General features: G+C 38.3%; 1 protein-coding gene across 4 annotated transcripts in view; it reads left to right on the forward strand.

The window, feature by feature from the left end:
* Positions 1–22,569, forward strand: part of Ppp4r4 (protein phosphatase 4 regulatory subunit 4) — a 90,147-nt gene that overhangs the window by 20,275 nt on the left and 47,303 nt on the right. For 2 of the 4 annotated variants that reach the window (XM_036206039.1, XM_036206042.1), the window contains exon 3: positions 4,233–4,335. The exons of 1 other annotated variant lie outside the window; for it this stretch is intronic. In XM_036206039.1, the coding sequence (XP_036061932.1) occupies positions 4,233–4,335 (103 nt within the window). Of the gene's footprint in view, positions 1–4,232; positions 4,344–22,569 lie in introns of those variants that run through there. One more of the 4 variants, XM_036206041.1, reaches the window with a different exon arrangement.

Consider the following 22,569-nt stretch of genomic DNA (forward strand, 5'->3'; position numbering starts at 1 on the left):
AGTGTTAGGGAAATGGCTGCTGAGTGGCTTTAGAGTGAATTGTTTGCATCCTTTTTGTTTTTGAGTGAGTATCCTAAAAAGGAGCATGCCCTAATGACTAGGGCAGAAGGGAGCCATGGGGCAGCTGTGAATATTCTTCATGCTTGGTTTTCAACAGAAAGCTGAAGGTTTTGAAGTCTTGGAAACTTAATTTGGTTAAACAGAAAGGGTAAGATTAATCAGATAATTATTTAAAGATTGTATATACTGCATTAGGTAAAAGATTTTTACATTGACTCCTTTATATTGTTTTGGGTTCCTTCCACTAAGTGATGGTAGTGCAGATGTATATTAACTACACACACTTGTATAGTAAGCAGTGTCAGTCTCTGAAACATTACTGCTTTGTTAATATTGTATTGCTATCAAAATCAATGATGGCATGATTTTTTTGTTGTTAAGTAACTTGTTCATTTGGATACCCAAATAATTTTATTTTCTTTAAAGTTCAATCGTTTATCTAAGTGGTGATTGTGCTGTATTGAATTCTTGGGAATATGGCATGCTTTTTCATTTTTCTTAATTTTAGAAAAAAAATATAAAATTATATGTATGGGTGTTTTACCTGTGTGTGTGTCTGTGCACTGCATATGTCCTTGGTGCCTGTGGAAGTCAGAGGAGGGCATCAGATCCCCTGGAACTGGAGTTGCAGACAGAAATGAGCCACCATGTAGGTGTGGGAATCTTACCTGGGTCCTTTGCAAGAGCAGCAAGCACTGTTAGCCAATGAGCCATCTCTGCAGCCCTTAATTAAAAATTTTAAATATTTACTTATTTTTTTTGGCCATGGTATATATGTGGAGGCCAGAGGACAACTTTGTGGAGTTAGTTTTCTCCTTTCACTTGTGTATAGGTTCCAGGAATTGAACTCAGGTTGTTAGGCTTAGAGGCAAATGCCTTTACCTGCTGAGCCATTTTGCCAGCCTTAAAAAAAAAAAAAAAAGTTTTCTTTGACCATTTCAGACATGTGTTTAGTGTACTATGATGACTCACCCTCTCCTCCTGCTTCCCTCCCTTCTTCATAATGTGTCTTCCATATTCATGACTTTGTTTTGTTGTGTCCCCACTGAGTTTAACTTGTTAGGTCTGTGTGAGATCGGGATTGAATTATTCTCTGGAGCCTCTAGGCTCAAAGGTGGACACACAACCAGATACTGTGCCTCCCTCCTCCCAGAATGTTAGTTGCCAGTAATTGATCAGTAAGTGGTGGGGTCCTTTGAGCCCCTCCTCACCCATAGGTCTCTGTTGGTGGGGCCAGTGTTATCTACGCCGAGTGCCTGTGTTCAGTGATGAGACAGCATGACCGAGGCTACTCTTATAAAGGAAAACATTTAATTTGGGGCCTGCTTGCAGTTTCATCATCATGGCAGAGAGCATGGCAGCAGGCAGATGTGGTGCTGGAGAAATAAAGAGCTACATCCTGATCCATAGGCCAAGAGAGGGACGCTGAGCTTGGCATGGGCTTTTGAAACCTCAAGGCCCATCCCTAGTGACACACGTTCTCCAACAAGACCATACCTCCTAATCCTTTCAATATTTTCAAATATTTTTAACTTAAATGAAATTTCTTGCTTAGTTTTAATCTTTGGATTCCCCCTTATCAGCATGTTGTATTTTGTCCGTCTTCTGTATTATGTTCTCCCATAGCCTTTTTACTTCCAAATCTTTTATTTTTGTACTTAAAATTTCCCCTTTTCTCTTCAGCAGTGATTGTTTCATTCACCTCTTTTCTAGTTGAGTCATTTCCAACTTCCTTCTGAGTTCTGTCACCTCAATTCTACATTTTCATAATTAATGATGACTGTGATGTTTTTATGTATTATGCATTTTTAAAATTTTCTTTTGCAGACAAATAGTAGGTTATAGTTGTATGTTTTATGGGCTCTGTCTCTTGTGATCAGGACTACTAGTCTTTGCCTTATTAGAAAGCAAGATCTTTAAAGAGAACTTTAAACACACACACACACACACACACACACACACACACACACACACACACGGAATTGGATTAATCTTTAAACCCTATTTTTTTTTTTTTTTTTTTTTTTTTCGAGACAGGGTTTCTCTGTGTAGCTTTGTGCCTTTCCTGGATCTCACTTGGTAGACCAGGCTGGCCTTGAACTCACAAAGATCTGCCTGCCTCTTAAACCCTATTTTCAGGGTTTTAGAACCATTTTTTGTTACATTTTGTAGTGTTGAAAATGGGATGTTTTGCCTTTTGAGGTCTAAGTGTTCAAATACATGAGCCTATACTCACATTTAAATAACAACAGTAGTATATTTGTTTATGTGGCTGATGTAATACATCACCACAAACTGGGTAACCTGGAACAACAAGAAATATTGTTTTTATAGTTCTGTAGACCAGAAGCCCCAAATCAAGAAATCAGTGGGACTCTAGGGGTATAGCCAGTTTTGGCCCTTTAGCTCCCTGTGAGTGTCAGCATACCCTGGCTTGTGGCTGCATCACTCCCATCTCCATTTTTTTTGTGGTCAAATTGCCTTCTCCTGTCCTGTGTTTTCCTCTGAATAACTCCTTTATACACACATGGTATATTAGACCTAGATAATCTAGAATGATCTCTTCATCTCAGGATCCTTCTAAAAATTAAGAATACCCCCCAGTATTCCAGGATTAAGATGTAGACATATTTTAGGGGTTACCTTTCAACCTATGACAAGTAATTTTTTTGGATAACTTTAGTTTCCACCTTCTGACCATCTTTTTAGATTAGCATAGTCCCCTATTTCATGCTATTCTCTTTTCTTTCCTCATTGTTTTCTTTAAAAGATCTACTTATAAAGGTAAGGACAGTGAAATGATTGTGATACTCTGTATTCCATAGTGTGCTGTACTGCAATATGCCAAAACTTGCTACGTGGCAGGATAGCTTCATTCATAACTAGAACATAGTTTTTATGACTGAAAAAAAACCTACACAATTCTGAAGAAAGAAACATATTACTTAAATTATTTGAAAACCTTATATTTAAAGCTCACATACATTTCATAAAACCATGGATAGTTCTTGTCATAGTTACTTTTCTGTTGGTATGATAAAACACAACAAAAGAAAGAGTTTACTGGGGTCTTAACAGTTGTAGAGGATTAGAGTCAATGACCATCATGGTGGGGAAAATGGCAGCAGGCAGGCAGGCAGGCATGGTGCTGAAGTAGTAGCTGAGAGTAGACTTTACATGTTGAAACACAGTCTTAAGGCAGAGAGAGGGAGACTCAGAATTGCTCTTTTGAAACCTTAAAGCCTACCTCCAGTGACATTCCTTCTCCAACAAGGCCCCTACCACCTAATCTTTCCCAAACAGTTCTACCAACTAGGTACCAAGTATTCAAATATATGAGCCTATGGGGCCATTCTTCTTCAAATGACCACAGTTCTTTCTGAAGAGAAGTAAAAATAATTTTAATTTATTAAAAGTATGTAAATAAATAAATGTTATGCCATAAACATTTAATGTGTTTGGTATTTGTTCAGAAGAGGTAGCATTTCCCTTCAGTACTTGACATGCTTACAAAACTTGTATCATTCAGGCTGTACTTTAAAGGAATATTTGTAGTTCATGGAAATGTTCTTTCCAGAAGAACTTGAATATTTCCCAAAGTATTTATGCCTCTAGAATACCACAGAGATTATTTTGGGAACAAAGCCTTAATGCATCTTAGACCAAAAAGGCATTATATAAAATGTCCTAGTGGCCTGTAAGAGCTTTGAGTGTATCTTTTAGGAGTTTCTTGCAATTTACGAAGCTAATCTATACAAGCTGTTTCAATGTACTCAATGTACTTAATATTGTGTTTTGGCCAAGATCATTTTATTGTTGCTATAGTTATTATTTTACTATATTTTATCATTATATATTTTTATAAAGTATAGCCAATGATCAGATTACAGAGCAAAGTATGGTAGAATTTTAAAGTATTAGTAAGATTGTTAAACATTTTATGACATGTATATAAACAAGAAATCTTATTTTAGCATAACTGTAATGTCTACATGTATTTGTTATAAGATTTTTTTTAATAAAATTTTATATCTGGTTTTACTTTTGTATCTCAATGATATGTTTAAAACATTGTAGAAAGTTATTAAAAGCAGTCATTTTTCAAATTAACCCATTAAATTAAAAATTCAGCTCCTAATTTTAAATTAAAAAATTTGCATTTTCCTTGTAAGTGCTGGTCAAGATATCCAAGGAACAAGTGTGATTGCAAATCTTCCATTTTTGATGCGACAGAATCCTACTGAGACACTTCGGAGAGTCTTACCCAAAGTCAGAGTAAGTTGGTATGAAATAAGATTTAAGTTTCTCGTTTTTTTCCTTCCCCCAGTAGCATGTTTTCACTATTGAGAGAAAATTTCAGAGCTTTGGTGGCTGATCTTTTACACCTACTAATGGAGTGGAAGAAATGTTATTATGTTTATTTTGAATTATGATAAAAATATCTAGGGAAATTAGTTGTAAAGAGTTCCTTGGGGATTTTCAGTAAAGATATTTTAAAGGTAAATTTAATATCTTAAAAATGTGTAACTATCTTTATAAAATTATAGATATGTCATTTAATATTGTTTTCAAAATTTTCAAAAATTAGCACACTAATTTTATGTCTTCATTACTGATAGTAATTTAACTAATATCCTGCATGGTGGGCTGTGGTGATTTCTGAAGAATCCTCAAATGAAGTTCATTATGGTCATCACAATTTTAGTTTACATGGTTTTCATTCCTCCCTAAATTTCTTGAAAATTAGTTTCTTGCTGTGAACATATTTTCTCTACTGTCACATTTCTCAAGTACATAATGCCCATTGATTATTAATATATCATGTTAGATATCTAATAATTAATATTTATTATTTGCATCAGTGTGTATTTGAAGAACTCCCTTTTTAAAATAACAAGTATTTTGTGAACAATCTGGACAGCAGTTTGTGTTCTCTAGCATCTTAACCACAAGTAGGGTCAGAGGGTGCCTGAAATTGGAAATAGTATTTGCTAATAGTGAGTTTATTTACTTACCTTCAGTTTTCTATTTGGTTATAACTATTTACAAATTAATTTATATATATTCAAAACTGTAATTGATAGCATATCTTTGAGTTTTGATTTTTGGAATTACTTACGGCATGGTTCCAACTACTGTCATTTTCATAAGAAGCCCATATTTCTGTAAGACAATATGAATTCTTACAGGCTACCATGGGGATTCATGAGTGCATTAAGCTTTGTTATGTCTCTTATCCCAGAATCATGCCTAATTTTGAAGTGAGTAAGCTTATATAGATTAAGCCTACTTGTACATTCGATTTTGGTAGTGTTAACTGACCTAACATTGTTATCATGACAGCCAGAGGCACCAGTTAAATTGTAGAAAGGAGTTCATATAAGTAAGACAATGTTTTTAACATAAAAAATGTCAAATATTCTGCATACCGTGTTGAGTTGGCTAAGTCTGGTCCATAGAGATTAGACTGAGCATCCAAAGTGCATGCTTTGTTCCTAAAGAGGCCAGAAGAGGTTATTAGGATTCTGGGACTAGAGTTATAGATAGTTGTGAGCTGCAATCTGGGTTCTGGGAATTGAATCCTCTGGAAGAACAGCCATCTCTCCAGCCCCTAACATCCAATTGTATAAAACAAGAATAAAGGATGAAAGATAGGTTCTGAAATAGTTCTGCCAAAATTTTGCTAATGTGCTCATAGTAAAGGCATTAAGTAACTCCTAAGAAACTCTGCATGTGTAAGGAAATGCTGTGTTCATTTCAGTTCCCAGCACCAAAACATCTCCCCTTTAAAAGAAAAGAAGAAGGAAGAATATGCATTCATTTTGTATATACAGTGTATTTATATGCAGTTTCAAATATTTCTTCTGAAACTATAAGGTAGGCTTGGGTTATGGAAGCTATATCTGCTTTTTGTTTTTTGAGACAGGGCTTCTCTGTGTAACCCTGGCTATCCTGGAACTTTCTGTAGACTAGGCTAGCCTCAGACTCAGAGATCTGTCTGCCTCTGTGCTGGGATTAAAGGCATGTTTCACCATACCTGGCTGAAAATATGGTTTTAATACAGAACATTAACTGATTAATTGGATTCAAAACAAGTACCCGGGCTGGAGAGATGGCTCAGGTTAAGAGCACTGGCTGCTCTTCCAGAGGTCCTGAGTTCAATTCCCAGCAACCACATGGTGGCTCACAACCATCTGTAATGAGATCTGGTGCCCTCTTATGACATGCAGGCATACATGCACATAGAACACTGTGTACATAATAAATAAATAAATCTTTAAAAAAAAAAACAAGTACCCACTAATGAATTTGTTTTTAAAAAATCTTGATTACATGAATGATTTCCTTCTTTCATTTTATTTAATTTAATGAATTAGTTTTTAGTCAGAATCTCATGTAGCCCAGGCTAGTATAGAACTCAGTATGAAGCTGAGGATAACACTGAGCTTCTGCTGATTCTCCTGCCTCTACCTCCTAAGCACTAGTATTAGAGGATTACATTCCCATGCCCAGTTCATGTAGTATTGGGGCTTGAACTTAGGGCTCTGTTCAAACTAGGCAAGCACTCTGCAGTTGAGCTATAGCCCCAGCTCTAAATTCTTTCTTCAGAATAACTAGTAAGCAAGCATTTGTTAGGACTTCCATTTCTCATGCCTGCACTGTTTGAAGGAGATACAAAAAAAGGTAGAAGGGTCTCAGGTGGGATCCCATATCAGGAAAGTCCTTAAGTCATGCAGCTTGGTGAAGGGGCAGCAGCATGCAATAGAATACTGTCTGATTCTCACTTTGCATAAAATCATTCAATTGATTGATTCAAATGAAGCATAGGAAATAGCTTTATGGAGTAACAGTGATGATAGTGCTTTTGTTGACAGCTTCATACACAATGGAAGATGGCCAAACCTTTATCAGTACATTTTAACTGGTGAAACTGTGCCTGTTTGCAGATGATTTTAAAATCATGTGCTCAGAGTCATCAAGACTTACAGGTACTTCAGGCTGGCACATCTTCAGGCCTGCCTGGCTTATTCCAGTGATGAGCTGTGATAATGTATTTCTCATAGTCAGTTTGTTCATCTTGATATCCTGGTGATTTCTTAGTTAATTTATGGCAAATCCTCTTTGTATGCCACAGTGAGCATTTAGTAATAATGGCATTTATGCTCACTTGTATTTATTTACTGAGCACTACTTGCCAGGTGCGAGGCACAGTTGTAAACACTGAAGTAGAGATGAATAAAAGACAGGGAACTTGTTCTTTAGGAGGCTGTTGTGCAGAAGTGACCCAGACTTTAACAAGTAATCAAACAAAAGGCTGACTGTCACCTGTGATAAGTGCTCTGAATGTAAAAGGACAAAACTGGGACACTGAGACAAAGCAGTACGTTAGCAGAGAACTTCCATGCTGCACTGGGAGGGTTAGGAGAGCCTCTTAGTAAGTCTGTGACAAGCAGGACAGCAGCAGGTGGCCTGAGAGGCAAGAACTAGTGGGACAGTGATAAGTGTAGTTGGGGCTAGTAGGAGGTGGAGTGTGAACAGAGAACAGGCTGGACAAATGTCAGTGACATTGGTTTTGGGGACAGCGGAAAGCTATTGGCAGCTTTTAGCATTATATCCTGTGCTCATTTCAATAAGAGTGTAGAGCACAGAGTAGAGTGGGACAGTTCCAGGGATTTGGTACTGGGCCTCTAAGAGTCAATGCAGATTGGATTAAAATGATGAACTTAAGCAGTGGAGTAGTGTTCATATTTGTCTCAGATGCATTTATCGGGATGAACAGAATTCCATAATGGATTGGAATAAATGAATTCCAATTGGGCTGGCATTGGAAGCAGCTTCCAGATGGTTGGTGTGAGCATCTGGTGGTTTTCAGTGTGTTAGTAGAGTTAGTTGAGTTCATAGGTGATAATAATCTAAGTACTTGTTAATATTGGTCTTTCATGATTCACTTTGAGAGGACTTAAAAATATAAGCAGTAAGTATTTTATGCAGGAAGTAATTATTCCCAAGGACGTTACCATATTTGTGACTCTAGACTAAACAGCTTTGAGAGCTCACTCCTTACCTTGCTTCACCCAAAAGAACATGAGGAAAAGGGATGTTGGGGGCTTTGCTGGTCTTACACATTATATAATTGTACTGATGATATTTTTTTTCTACATTTGCATTTAATTGTTGCTACTGTGTCTTAATAAAAATATGTTTTAAAGGCTACTGTTTCCACTGTTTTAGAGATGAAGAAATTTGACCTTTTTTTTTCTTTCCTTTTTTGAGACAAGATCTCTCTAGGTAGTCTTGATTGTTTTGGAACTTTCTATGTAGACAAGGCTATCCTCACAAAGATTGTTCTGCCTCTGCCTCCCAAGTGCTGGGATCAAAGCTGTGAACCACTATACCTGGCCAAGATGAAGAAATTTAAACTTTAAAGCAGGAAGAGCTGGAGAGATGGTTCAGCAGTTAGGAATGCATACTGCTTTTCTAGAGAATCTGAGTTTGGTTTCTAGCACCCCGACAGAATGTCTCACAACCACTTGTAATTCTAGCTCCAGAGGATCTGATGCCCCTCTGGCCTCCATGAGCACTCCACACACATGTGCACACATACATGTGTGTGAGCATGCACACGCAAACACATACAATTAAAAATAAAATTTAAAAAACAAAATAAATAAGTAAAATATTAAAATGCCAGCAACAAAATTAGAATTATAATTGAACTAATTTCATTTATTTCCAAAATTTCCTTTCTAAACTATATCCAAAGTGGTTGTTGAATTGTTGTGTACTTGTCTCCAGGTGAAATTTAAGTAAGAATCAAGAAAGAAAATATTTGACTTACAATTTAAGTTCTATAAATGTGAAAATACTTTAAGATATAGTATATTTTAAGATATACTTAATCCTATGGTGATTATTGATCTAGTATTTTTCCTACAACTTAATCAACTGAATTCTGAGACATTCGATTTTAATATTGAACTTGTGCTTATGCTATGTGGAAGGGATTTTGACTGTCAAGATAAAATTTTACAACTCTGTATCCTTTTATAAAATTACAAATGAGGGTGATATTATTGCACTTAAGATAGCATAATGGGCTCTGTTATAACACAGCACCAATCATTTCTTCCTGTTGAACTTTTGAAGTAATTTCATTGTTCATTTACTTACATTTTTTCAAAAATGCCATAATATTTATTGTACAATAGAAAATGTGTGGTGTTGGACACAGAAAATAACTATAGTGAGTATTTACTAAGGTTTATTGATCAGACAATGTACACTGTTGAATGTTTTATACATTTTAGTCTCCGAGTCTAGACAACAGTTTCATGATGCCTGTCCCACAGAAGAAGAGACAACTGGGTCAATTTACATACCCACCAGAATCAATCTACCTCAAGACCCAGCTATACCATTCTTGAGCATATACTCAGAGGATGCACAATCATCATACCACAAGAACACTTGTTCATCTATGTTCATAGCAGCTTTATTTGTAAAGAACCTGGAAACAACATAGATGCCCCTCAACCAAAGAATAGTTCCTTCCTTCCTATTCCCCTGTCCCCCTCACCTCTGCTCTCTCCATCCACTCCTCCTTTGTTTTTGTTCAGAAAGGGGCAGGCCTTTCATGAGTATCAACAAAGCATGGCATATCAAGTTGCAGTAAGACTAAGTACCTCCCCTTATATTAAGGCTAGGCAAGGCAACCCTGTATGAGGAGTAGGGTCCTAAGTGTCAGCCAAAGTGTTAGGGACAGCCCTTGCTGCCATTGTTAGGAGTACTACAAGTAGACCAAGCTACATAACTGCCACATATATGTAGAGGGCCTAGGTCAGTCCCCTGCAGGCACCCTGGTTGTTGGTTCAGACTCTGAGTTCCTAAGAGACAGGCTAATTTTTTACTGTAGGTTTTCTTATGATGTACTTGACTCCTCTGACTCCTACAATCTTTCCCTCCCTCTTTTCAGCAGGATTCCCTGAGCTCAGCCTAATGTTTGGCAGTGGGTATCTGCATCTGTTTCCATCTGTTACTAGATGAAGGCTCTCTGATGACAATTGGGGTAGTCACCAATCTGATCACAGGAGATGGCCAGTTCAGCCTATGTATCCACTATTGTTAGGAGTCTTATCTGGGGTCAACCTTGTAGATTCGTGGGAGTTTCTCTTGCATCAGGTTTCTACTTGACCCGAGATGCACCCCATTCCCAGTCATCTTTTTCAGTACTCTCCCCCTCCATCCACCCCTCAACCCAATCCTTCAAATTCCCATGCCCATCAGCCCCAGTTCATCCAGGAGATCTTCTGTTTCCATTTCTCAGAGGGATCCATGTGTTTCCCCCTCTTGGGCCCTCCTTACTACCTAGCTTCTCTGGGTTGGTGGATTGTAGCATGGTTATCCTTTACAGCTAATATCCACTTATGAATGAGTACATACCATGTTTGTCTTTCTAGATCTGGGTTCCTCACTCAGGATGATTTTTTTCTAGTTCCATCCAATTGCTTTCAAATTTCCTGATGTTATTGTTTTTAATAGCTGAGTAATACTCGATTGTGTAAATGTACCATATTTTCTTTGTCTATTCTTCAGTTGAGGGGCATCTATGTTGTTTCCAGGTTCTGGCTATTACAAATAAAGCTGCTATGAACATAGATGAACAAGTGTTCTTGTGGTATGATTGTGCATCCTCTGAGTATATGCTCAAGAGTGGTATAGCTGGATCTTGAGGTAGATTGATTCCCAATTTTCTGAGAAACCACCATACTGATTTCCATAGTGGCTGTACAAGTTTGCACTCCCACCAACAGTGAAGGAGTGTTCTCCTTGCTCCACATCCTCTCCAACATAAGCTGCCATCAGTGTTTTTTATCTTAGTCATTCTGAGCTTAGTCAACCTCTTGATTGGCTGATCTGATTGCAGAGATCTTTAGTGTGTAATTTACTTCAGGCTTCAGATACCTTGTCTGATCTGCAGCAGCTGCACATAGGACCTATTGCTTCTACTTTGCCTTCTAGAAGCTCCTCACACAGAGAAGTCTTTAAAAAGAACCAACCAATCATGTTTTATACACTTGTATGCAAAATATCACATCAGTGGTGAAGTGAAGTGACATACTGTTCTCTTCTTTTGCCTCTCTTCCTTTATCCCCAAGAATCAAGCCCTGATCCTAGGAAACTATAAATGTTACCTTATTCCAGAACAAGATAATTTCTGAACTTGGGTAAATAATCGATATGGAGATAGGGATTGTCTTGGATCATTTGGCTGGGGCCCAAATGCTGTCATGAGTCTCTTATAAGAAGAGGGCAGAAGATGAACAAGTGGGAAAGACAGCAGTAAAGGTGGAGGAAGATGTGGGCAAGCCAAGAAGTGATAATACAATAGCTAGGCATGGTAAGGAAAGGATGCTACACTGCCAACTGTGCCAAGAATGTGGCACTGGACATCTTGGTCTGAGTAATACTGCTTCAGCACATTTGGCTTCTAGAACTGTAAGAGAGTACATTTCTGTTGCTTTAACATAGCTTCTTTTAATTTGTAATAGCAGCTACAAGAAAACTAAAATAAATAGCTTTTCATTTTAGATAGAATAAAACTTCCTATCATGTCCTTTCTGACCTTGGCATCTACTGTCTTTCCCTCTTTTCCATAAAGGCAGAATCTTTGTCACTCTAGTTTGTCATTTTATCCTCAGAGCCTAGAATGGTGTTTGGAAACAACAGGTACTCAAAGCCAACTTTAAAAAGAATGGTGACTGAACTGAATGTTCTGAGAGAACCAGTGTCTACCCAAAAGAGCCATGATGTGTTTGACACTCTGGCCTGACTCACTGAAGGATTCTTGAGTGGAAACAGCATGGATCACATGCTTTGATACTGACTTTTGCTCTCAGACATCTCACAGGAGTGAGAGGAGCAGGTAGCAGTACATAATAGAACACAAAAGAGACATAGTCTATTAAATCAATATGAAATTTGACTATTTCAAGTTGGTAGATGTGATATAGCAATATTTTGATTCTGCAGAGATCCACCACTTCTACTTATGTTACTGTTTGTGACTTTATTTCACGAGTAGATACAGTAAGAAAATAGCAAAAATATCTTCCAGTGTAAATAATACAGGATTTCATACTGAATAGAAATAGATTCTTAAATGATCTTGTTTTGAATTTGAATAGAAAACATTTACTTTGCAAATAAAGATATTTGTGAATGAAAAGCTGAATGCATTTTTAAAAGTCTTATTTGAGGTAGTACAGTTGGGTGGATAAACAATAATGATTTTTGGAACACTTAATGTGGGGCAGGCACTGTGCTTCATGTCTTAGATACATCCTATAAACAATTGTCAGCTCCATATGATGTATTATACTCATTTAAAGCTGAGGAAATGTGTACTTATAGCTCAATTTTTGACTGTAATGCTTTGTTAGAAGGTTTCTAAGAAGTATGAAAGAAAATAATTGGTTTTGATACTTCTCTGAAATAAAAACAGTCTTAACTAAGGAATGAGGGAATACAAATGAGCAATACAAACTGCTGTCTTCTTTGGTTTGTATCTCAGAAAACATTCCTCTCTTCCTCACCACAGCTGACATTTTCTGAGATAAAAGTTTAAATTCCAAGAAAAGCAAAAGGGTTTTATGAAAGCAACACAATTATACATCTGAAAGAGAACATGATGTTCCAGGACCCCTGCAGGTCACAGATGGCCTGTGGTGGAGCATAGCATTCCATTGGCTGACACTCTGATTGCAGGCAGGGAAAGAGGGGAGAGGAAGGATTCCCACAGCGGTGTAAGGTTAATGGAGGTTTCCAGCTTCAGGGGAAGAATCAACTGTGCAGGAGGCTTTGTGGTCTAGAGCCATGAAGTTATAGAACAGTCTCCCAGTTCACCAAGAAAGAGAATGGAGACAACTGGGAGGAACTGGAGCAGGGACAGACAGTGGGGACTGCTCTTTTGTGCTTTATAGTGTCAAATAAAATTACATTGACCATCTTTCAAGGATAATGTCTGTGTTATGTTTTTTCATTTTATCTTTATTTGTATTTAAGGATAAAATAGATTGACATTACTAATTACTTTATAATAATAAATATCTATGGAAACATTTACAAGTATGTAGATTGGACATAAAGAATAATATAAGCAAGAGAATACTTTTTTTTTTTTTAAATGAAACAAAGTCTGATATAATCCAGGCTGGTCTCAGATTCTCTATGCATTGAAGGATGGCCTTGAACCTCTGATCCTCCTGCCTCAGCCTCCCAAGTGTCAGGATTACAGACAGGCATGTGTCACCAAGCTCAGCAGTTAATATTTTTAATAGATTTAAAGTTTGATTTTTTTTTTCATAAAATTCTAGTAAAGAACAACAGTGTTCGTGTATTTGCTTCTTGGTTATTTAGTCATCCATCTTGCCTGTAATAAAAATGAGCTGGATTTTCTCTTTTTTTAAAAGAGAATTTTTATTAAAATTTAAAAGTTCTTTTAAATGTATAGTTGAGCTTAAAAGAATATGAAACAATTCCTGGGCTCAAAAAATGGTTAGCTCCACTCCCTCTTAGGTTGTAGAAGAGCTGTTAGAAAGTATTATTCTCCTTCTAAAACTAGGTTAGCTACTAAATCCACATGCTCGTATCTTTTCTTGAGCCTGTCACAGGTAGTCACAAGGCTGCTACATGAGTTGAATTCTAAAAAGCAAGATGATGCTGAATCCTTTAAAGAAGGTGGGACATAGGGACACTGACTTTTTTGTTTGTTTGAATGCAGACTCTGTGTTGATCTGGCTAGGTTTGAACTCACAATCCCCTTGTCTCTATCTTCTGAGACCAGCTGCAGATGTGCCACATAAGAGTCTGTATCAGGTTAGAATGACTTTCGACTTTGAACTCACCAGCACCACCCTGTCTATGGCTGAGCAGTAGAGCTAGCCCTCCTTGGTGCTGTAGGCATGGTGGTGATTAACTGCTACTGAGAGAGGAAGCAACTGTGCCTACTTCCCCAGAACCTTCTCTTCTGTAAAGCATAGGCTTGATGAGGGAAGAGCAGTGAAGCTGCAGCTTCTGGTCCCCTGTGAAGACCCATTATTTCTGTGGGAGTGTCAGAAGAAGCAGCAGCCTCTTTGGGAAGAGATACCAGGTTTCCTTTCTTCATGACAATGCAAGGGTGACTGCTTCTGGAACACAATGGAAGCATAAGTCTCTTGACATTGAAAGGCAAGGGAATGTTAGGTCCAAGACTCTGCACCCAAATAAAGCATGAAGATCTGCCAGTGGGGGAGTGGCAACAAATTTGACCCTGCCAAATACTACCCTGCTCCAAGAAATAGCCAGATAGGTACACTGAAAAAGCTCCATTCTTGCAGCTTGGACTCAAAGGTCCTGACGAAGATGACACAGAATCAAGGAATGAAAGGCTCTTACTTCTCCTTCTAGCCCAATGTACAGCCACAAGCAACAGAGCTTTATTAATAGAAAAGATAAAGTATGCAAAGAAACCCCTGCTTGAGAGTGCTGTTGGGTCATGGAGGAGAAACCTTTGGCATTATAGAGTGCATGCTAAATACAGAGTAATAGTGGCCCACTGTTGGAGGAATCTAAAACCAGCGATGCCATAGAGGTTACCATAGCAACAATAAAACTTAAACCCAGGTGAGATACTAAGTAGATTTATTTGCCACCATCCCAATAACCTTGAGAGGAGGCATGTTAGTTTCAGAGCTCTTACATCTGTGTTCAATAAATAGTATTGAATAAAAAATTGCTAACCCCCCAAATAAGGGGAGGAAATTACCAAGTATCAGTGATGACCCAAGAAGTATGAGATAGGTAAATAACTATGATTAACTTGTTAGAAAATGATGTACATGATATATAGGGCTTTCAACAGGGAGCTGGAACTATAAAACAGTCAAGTGAAATGCTAGAAGTGAACAGTAATTAATGTCAGATATGAAGCATTTGTTTATTGTTTGGACACAACTGGGGAATCAGTGAACATGAAGACAGATGTTACCCAAGCCAACCTTAAAGACAACAAATAGTGCAAAACTTAACAGAGAAGTGACCTTGGATACAGGTTGAATCTCAGGAAGACAAAAGGGAAAATGGAAGAAATAATGGCCAAGACTCTGAAATTAGTGAAGGACAAGAAACCATAGCTCCAAGAATATAAGGACACCAAACAGAAGAAACACACACAAATGCACAAAGCCATACACAAACACACATACATAAACACTCTCTCTCCCAGGAACATGATAATAAAAACTGCTGAAGATAAGGAAAAATGAGACAGTTTTGAGAGCAGCCAGAAAGAAAGGAGCAGGAAATATTACTTAGGGGAACACAGGCAAGAATTTCTGGTTAGAAGCACACTGCTGGTGGGTATGTGAAATGACTCAAACACATGAGAAGACTGAGTTTCTCAAAAATTTAAATATGTACTTAGTATGGCACTCAGCTGCTTTCCTTCTGTGGATTAAGACTGATACTGATGTTTGCATAGAGACTTGGTCATGAAGGCATTGAAGTTCATGGCTCGTTGTTTGCAGCTAATGGCTGAAAACAACTGAAATCTACACCCATAGGTAATGGATAAATAAATTGTAGCAGCATAGCCATGAGGTAATGCTTTTTGTTTTAATGAGACAGGGTTTCACTATGCATTCTAGGCTCACCTTGAACTTGTATAATTCTGTACCTCAGATTCCCTAGTGCTGGTATTATAGGTGTGCACCACCATATCTGTACTATAGGCTCATTCTAAAACATAGTCCATTTTAGGTACAGAATTTTAGAGTGCTTACTGGCAGAGTTTTGTTGTTGTTGTTGTCTTTTGGGGCACACATATGGCATCTCTCATCTGTAGTTTATTTTATGTTGCTAGCTAAAATTTCTGAGCTATCATTTTTTTTTTTCCAAATGTTCTTCTATTTCATCCCTTCTAGGTTTCCATTTCTCATATAATTAGACCTTTTATTAGTATCTTTTGTCTTTTACTTTTTCTGTCATTTTTTTCTCTTCCTGATTTATGTTGGGTATTTAGTCCTGACCCATTGTCCAGTTCACTAGTTTGTGTCTAACCAATTTTAATTTTGATTACTGTATTTTTCTGGTTTGGAAATTCTACTTAACTTTTGTAAATCTTCTACAACCTATTTAAATATATTAGAATTTTCTGTTGAAATTCTTAATTGTATTTTTTGTTTTCTTTAACCAGGCAATGTATTTGATACCATCAGGACGTGGAACTCCTTTTAGTGTGTTTGTTTGTTTTTGAGACAGAGTCTCACTATGTGGCCTGGCTGGCCTTAACTCTTTCTAGAAAAGAATGGCTGTCTCTGCCTCTGGAGTTCTTAGGATTACAGGCCTGTACCACCATGCCTGCCCAGTGTGTTTCTATTTTCTGCTGGTTTGCTGATTCTTTCCCATGTTGTTGAATCTTCTAATCTTCCTGGATATTATGGACTCTGTGCCTGATCTTATATTTGCCAACTTACCTGTTACATAGTTTGAGGCCCACAAGATAGATCCATTTGGTGGGGAACATTTTTCCTCTAGCCAACTATTTAACTATTGTCATAAAGTCTCTTGTAATCCCATTTCAGGTACAGGATGTATTATGATTTAGATATAAATAACCTTGAAGGTACTTGAATTGAAGACTTCAGTCTAAGCTGGTTGATTGTTGAGAACTGATTGAATCATGAGGGTGCTAAAGATCAGATAAAGATCAGTTGGTCATCCATTGATGATCATAGGGTTACTCAAAAGTGGGGCCTGCTTGGAAGAAACAAGTCATTGGGTATATGTCCTTGAAAGTTAGATCCTGTCCCTGGATCCCCCACCCCCCTGCAATACACATCTAATCACCCCAGATATGGAACCCACAACAGAACAAAGTTTGGTTATCACCAAAGTCCAACTTGATGAACCAGTAAGTTTTATTGGGTTTACTTATAGGAGTATGGGTGAGGATTTACTTACAGGAGCAGAAGTGACTACATTACTAAGGTCCACCCCAGAAGGGGTGACAGGAACAAACTGTACAGCTTGTAGGCAGTTCAGCAGGTTGGAGGGTGTTCTTATTAAGTAACTCTGGTCTAAACCTCTTCAGGCAGCTTGGCTGGTTTCTGTACCTCCCAGGTAGCTGGTCTGGCCTCAGAGTCTTCTTTGTAACTTCATTTGCCTGAGAATCTTACAGCTTTATTGTTTACTCTGGGAGGGAGGGGCCTAAATCTTGTCAGTCTCAGGGACTTCCTGAATTTTGAGTTATTTACCTTCCTGCTTAAGGAGCATTCCTGTAAGATGGAATGTTTCAATATCTGGGGGAAACTTAGATGCTAGCTCCTGAGTCTCCCCTTTCTTTCTTCTTCTCAGTTGCTCTGGGCATTTTATCCAAGTGCTAGAATGCTGACTGAAGCTAGAGTGCTCTCCTCTTACCTGAAGAGGGCTCCCAGGGCCCCGAGATCCTAGCAGAGTTGTCAGGGTCTTTAAGCTTCCAGCCTCTCCTGTCCCTTGCCTAGAATCAGAAACTATTGAAGAGAAGCAATTCAAAATTACATGCTTGATTTTCTGTATTTGCATGGTTTCTTGAGGGCTCAGTGGGTAACTTTTCACTACCTTGTTCATTTCTATATATTTTCATGGAGACAGTTTTTATATTTTTGTCTAGATTTTAAAAAAATGATCCTTGTTGGGAGTATTGATGAGAATTACCTCATCTGCCATTGCTAAGAGAGGAAGTTCTCTTTATTTTTCCTTGTTTTAATTTCAGAATGTTAACATTGAGATTTATTTTATTTATGTGTGTATGTAGGTAGGTATGTGTGTATGTGTGCAGGTGCTTGAGGAGACCCTGGAACTGGAGTAACAAGTAGCTTCCTGTGTGAGTGGTGGGAACCAAACTTGTGTTCTCTGGAAGAATAGTATGTACACTTAACCTTGGGCCATCTCTCTAGCCCTCAGAATGTTAACTTTAAATTTTTTGTTTATGTAACTGCATAGGTTTTAGGTATGCATATATCCCTTTGCTATTCCTGTACTCACACAGGCCAATTAATTAATTTCTGTGATATATTAGGAACACCCCAGAACCTATAGTTAAATATTTTGTCAAAGATTTGTTACAGATATCGTTATATAAATGTTCTTTCTTTCTTTTTTTTTTTTTTTTTTTTTTAAGATTTATGTGTGAATGTTTTGTCTGCATCTATGCATATGTACCAGGTACATGCCTGGTGCTCTCAGAGGTCAGAAGAGGGTATTAGATTCTCTTTGGAAATGGAGTTACAGACAGTTCTGAGCCACCATGTGGGTGCTGGGAATTGAACCTGGGTCCTTTGCAAGAGCAGCCAGTGCTCTTCACCACTGAGCCATTCTCCAGACCAACACTGTGTTCTTAAACTCCTATTTTTTGTTGGAGTGAAAATTGTTTCCAGTGGTAGTTTCCCCACTTTTGACTCTGTTTTCTCTTAGGAAATCTCATAAATCCATGCCTTTAAATTCATCTATATGGATCCACTTACTATCTTTGGTTTACTATTGTTGTGCTAAAACACCATGACCAAAAGCAGCCTGGGAAGGAAAGGGTTTATTTTGATTTACATTTCTTGAGCCATAGTCAATTGAGGGAAGCCTAGGCAGGAACCTGGAGGCAGGAACTGAAGCAGAAGCTATGAAAGAACACTGCTTACTAGCTTGCTTTCTATAGCTTACTCAGCCCGCTTTGTTGTACCAGCCAGGGCCACCTGCTAAGAGGTGGCACCACCTCCCACACCATTATTGAAGAAAATGCCCTCCAGGTTTACCAGTAATAATTTGATGAAGACATTTTGTCAACTGAAGTGCCTCTTCCCAGATAGCTCTAGCATGTATCAAGTTGATAAAAACTTACCAGGGCATTTAAAGAGGATGAAATCTGTATGTATGGTGTTCTGCTTGTGATATCTATTTATGCCTCAAGTCAGCAACACAAAACTGAGCTCATGGAATTTCTTTTTGTTGTTTTACATTTACTTATTTTTATATGTGTGAGTTTGGGTGCATTTTATGATATGTGCACACACACACACACACACACACACACACACACACACACACAATTTGGCAAGAGTTGGCTTTCTCTTTCTACTATGTGGGCATTGGGAAGTAAAACAGAGACCATCAGGCTTCTTTACCATCTTGCTGGACTGCTCATGGAATTTCTCACAATATCTGGGTTTCCTTCACTGTCTTCTATCCTAATGTGTTTCAGTGTTCTCCTGGCTTAAGAATTCTCCAGGTACCTTTGGTTCTTTTGTTTATTTTATGTCATAATACTTCTTGAATCTATCTTTTTTCCCCAGCCACACTGCACAACTGCTGGTCCCAGCAGTTGTGCAGAACCATGCTCACCACCAACTCTGGGAAACAATGGGTCTATGCTTCCATCCAGCAGCATGTATCCCAGAAAACTTTTTTTTTTTTTTTTTTTTTGGTCTGTACTAGCAAAAGCTAAATCCACCATGCAGTGTGCTATGTGGCTTGGAAGAAACCTCTGTGTTCTGTGGTGGGAATCCTCCATGCTGTAGCTCAAGCCTGCATGCTGTAGCTTCTGTGTATCACTGCTTGCCTGAGAGAGGCAATTAGGAAGCTGTTTTTAGCTCTGTTTTAGATTTTTTTTTTTATAAGCTTTCTCAGATTTGGGTGGAAATTCTTGCTACCACATCTGGGCACCAAAATGTTGTCAGAAGTTTTCCTTTGTCCTGCCCCACCTCACAGCTGCTCAGACCCAAGTAAACACAGAGGCTTATTTAATTATGAACTGGATGGCCTATGGCTCAAGCTTCTTGTTAGCTAGCTCTTATAACTTAACCCAATTTCTATTAATTTATAAGTTGCCACATGGCCGTGGCATTACCGGTCTGCTGGCATCTTGCTGCTCCTTGGGCAGTGGCTCACATCTCCCCTTACTCTTATTTCTTCTTTCATTGGATTTTTCCTGCCTGGCTCCATCCTGCCTGTTCATAGGCCAATACCTTTTATTTATTAGCCAATGGGAGTAACACATATTCACAGCATACAGAAAGACATCCCACAGCATTCCTGCCTCCACCTGTTCCACCCTCTGTGCAGATTTTCCTTTCTCTTTACACAGGTTGTTACTTCTCAGGAAAGCTTTCTCTGACTTCTCAGATATTATCTGCTAGGGCTCTCATGGTGTCTAGAACTTCTCATTCTTAGCTCTCATCACAATTTTAACAGTAGAATTAGCAGAATTAATTGGAATGTAAGGTACACTGCAGGTCTTGCTTGATTGCTAAGTCTCTAGCACTCAGCATAATTGTTGAATGTGATTGGTTATTTCTTGAATATTCAAATGTCTATGAACAGCAGGAGTAATTTGAGTGTAGAGAACTAGATCTTGACTTTTCCTAACTACTCAGGCCTTACCCTGATTCTGGTCCTTAACAAATGTTAAGGAAATTAAAATTCTGTTAGTTTAGGAATTTGATTCTTTTTTTTTTTTTTTTTTTCCCTAGACAGGGTTTCTCTGTAGCTTTAGAGCCTGTCCTGGACTAGCTCTGTAGACCAGGCTGGTCTCAAACTCACAGAGATCCACCTGCCTCTGCCTCCCGAGTGCTGGGATTACAGGCGTACACCACCACCGCCTGGCAGGAATTTGATTCTTGAAAACATTGGATCTGAGAGAACCTGAACTAGAGTCAAGATGGAGGAGCCTCAGCATTCCCCTCCCTGCTGTATCCTGGCTTACTAACACCACAGGCACAGTAGGGAGCAGCACCAGGTGTTTTTCTTATGTGAGATTTCTTCTCTTCCCTTCCCCTCCACTCTCTTTCTCTCCTCTCTCCTCCCCTCCCTGGGCCTCTCTCTTCCCCTTCTTTCTCCCCTCCCTGCCCTCTCCCCTCCCTTCTCCTCCTTTCTCTCTCTCTCTCTCTCTCTCTCTCTCTCTCTCTGTGTGTGTGTGTGTGTGTGTGTGTGTGTGTGTTTAGTTATTTGTGTTTGGGTTCCCTACTTCACTTTGAGGCAGTTTCATTCACCTCCCAGTTTATTAATGATTTTTAACTTGCTTTTTAGGGACTTGTTGGGTTTCATTTTTGTCAGTGGCAGATTGATAATAAGCTTATTTATAGAAGCCTAAAAAACTTTGATTCTTACTAGACTACTTTAGAGAGTAAGTTTAGGTTAAAAAAATGTGACTATTAGGAAAATACTATTTCCATTTGTAACAAAATGTTCCCAGGGGCCTGCCCTGAGAAGATTTCTCCCAGAGTCCTGGGGAAGATGCTATGTCCAGTGTGGGGTTATCTGAGGGAAAAGAATCTATGTACACCATGCTTTTACATATGTTTACTTTATTTCTCTAAGACAAAATTCTGTCTACACAGCGTCACTTCTGTCTTGACACTCAGTTCCTCTCTGTACCTACTTTCTGTGTTCTCATAATCCTAACTAAACTGCTATGCTTTTGACCTTATCTTCATCCTCTGTTCCTTCACCCTCCCATCTTTCCTTCCTTGCTCCTTACCCCTGGTCCTGAGAAACTGCCTTCTTCTCTTCTCTCTGGCCATTCAGCTCTGTCTACCATCTATAGAAATTCTCCTTGTTCTCTTCTGTCTGTCTATGCGGCTCTGCTTATCATCTACAGAAACTGCCTTGTTCTTTCTCTCCTGGCCACGACTCTGCTCTGGCTAGGAATCCTGCCCCATCCTTCAATCCACCTCCTTGCAAAACCTCCTTGGTTCTGAGTCAGTTGCTCTGGAATGCAGTTTTCCCTGTCTGGGGAAGGGAGGACTGAGCTTCATTTGCACAAGAAACAAAGCAATGCATCTATGGTCCACCTGTCTCCTAGGCCTTGTAGGGGTGTTAGTCACATAGTGGATCAGCAGTAGGTCTAAGAAGCTAAACTCTTCACCAATATAGCCTAGTAGTATGTGGGCACACAAGAATTTCATAGCAGAAGACAGCCAATATATTAAAAACTGAATAACAACAAATATTCCTTGATAAATGGCTTCCTCTAGAAAAATGCCTTGAATTTTCTAGGTATAACTTTAATATACAGCTGAATCTCTATAATATATTCTTGCGGCCTGCTAGACATTTGCTTATAGAACTCACTAGACTTTCCATTACTACTGTTCACTAAAGAAAACAGTTTATAATTCTCCCCCCATAAAATAGTTAACTAATTAAATACTTTATGGATCATTTGAAGTGGTTATTATAGCTATCAAATCTATTAGTAAGTATTTCTTTCATAAACACATTCTTTGCAAAGTGTTAAATTGTTACTTTGCTTTTGAAATTGAAGCTGTAAAATCCATTATTCTAATTTATTATGTATAAGAATGACTTATAAAACTGCTGAAAGCGCAGTTTTAGGACCTTGCTTCTCTCACTCCTCCTGTTTCTCCTCCTTTTCTATTTATTTTTATTTTCATTGGTGACCCTGTATTTTTGCATAATAGGGCATTTATTCACCCATTTATGATA

This window comes from Onychomys torridus, chromosome 14 (genome assembly GCF_903995425.1).
Source record: "Onychomys torridus chromosome 14, mOncTor1.1, whole genome shotgun sequence".
Classification (NCBI taxonomy): domain Eukaryota; kingdom Metazoa; phylum Chordata; class Mammalia; order Rodentia; family Cricetidae; genus Onychomys; species Onychomys torridus.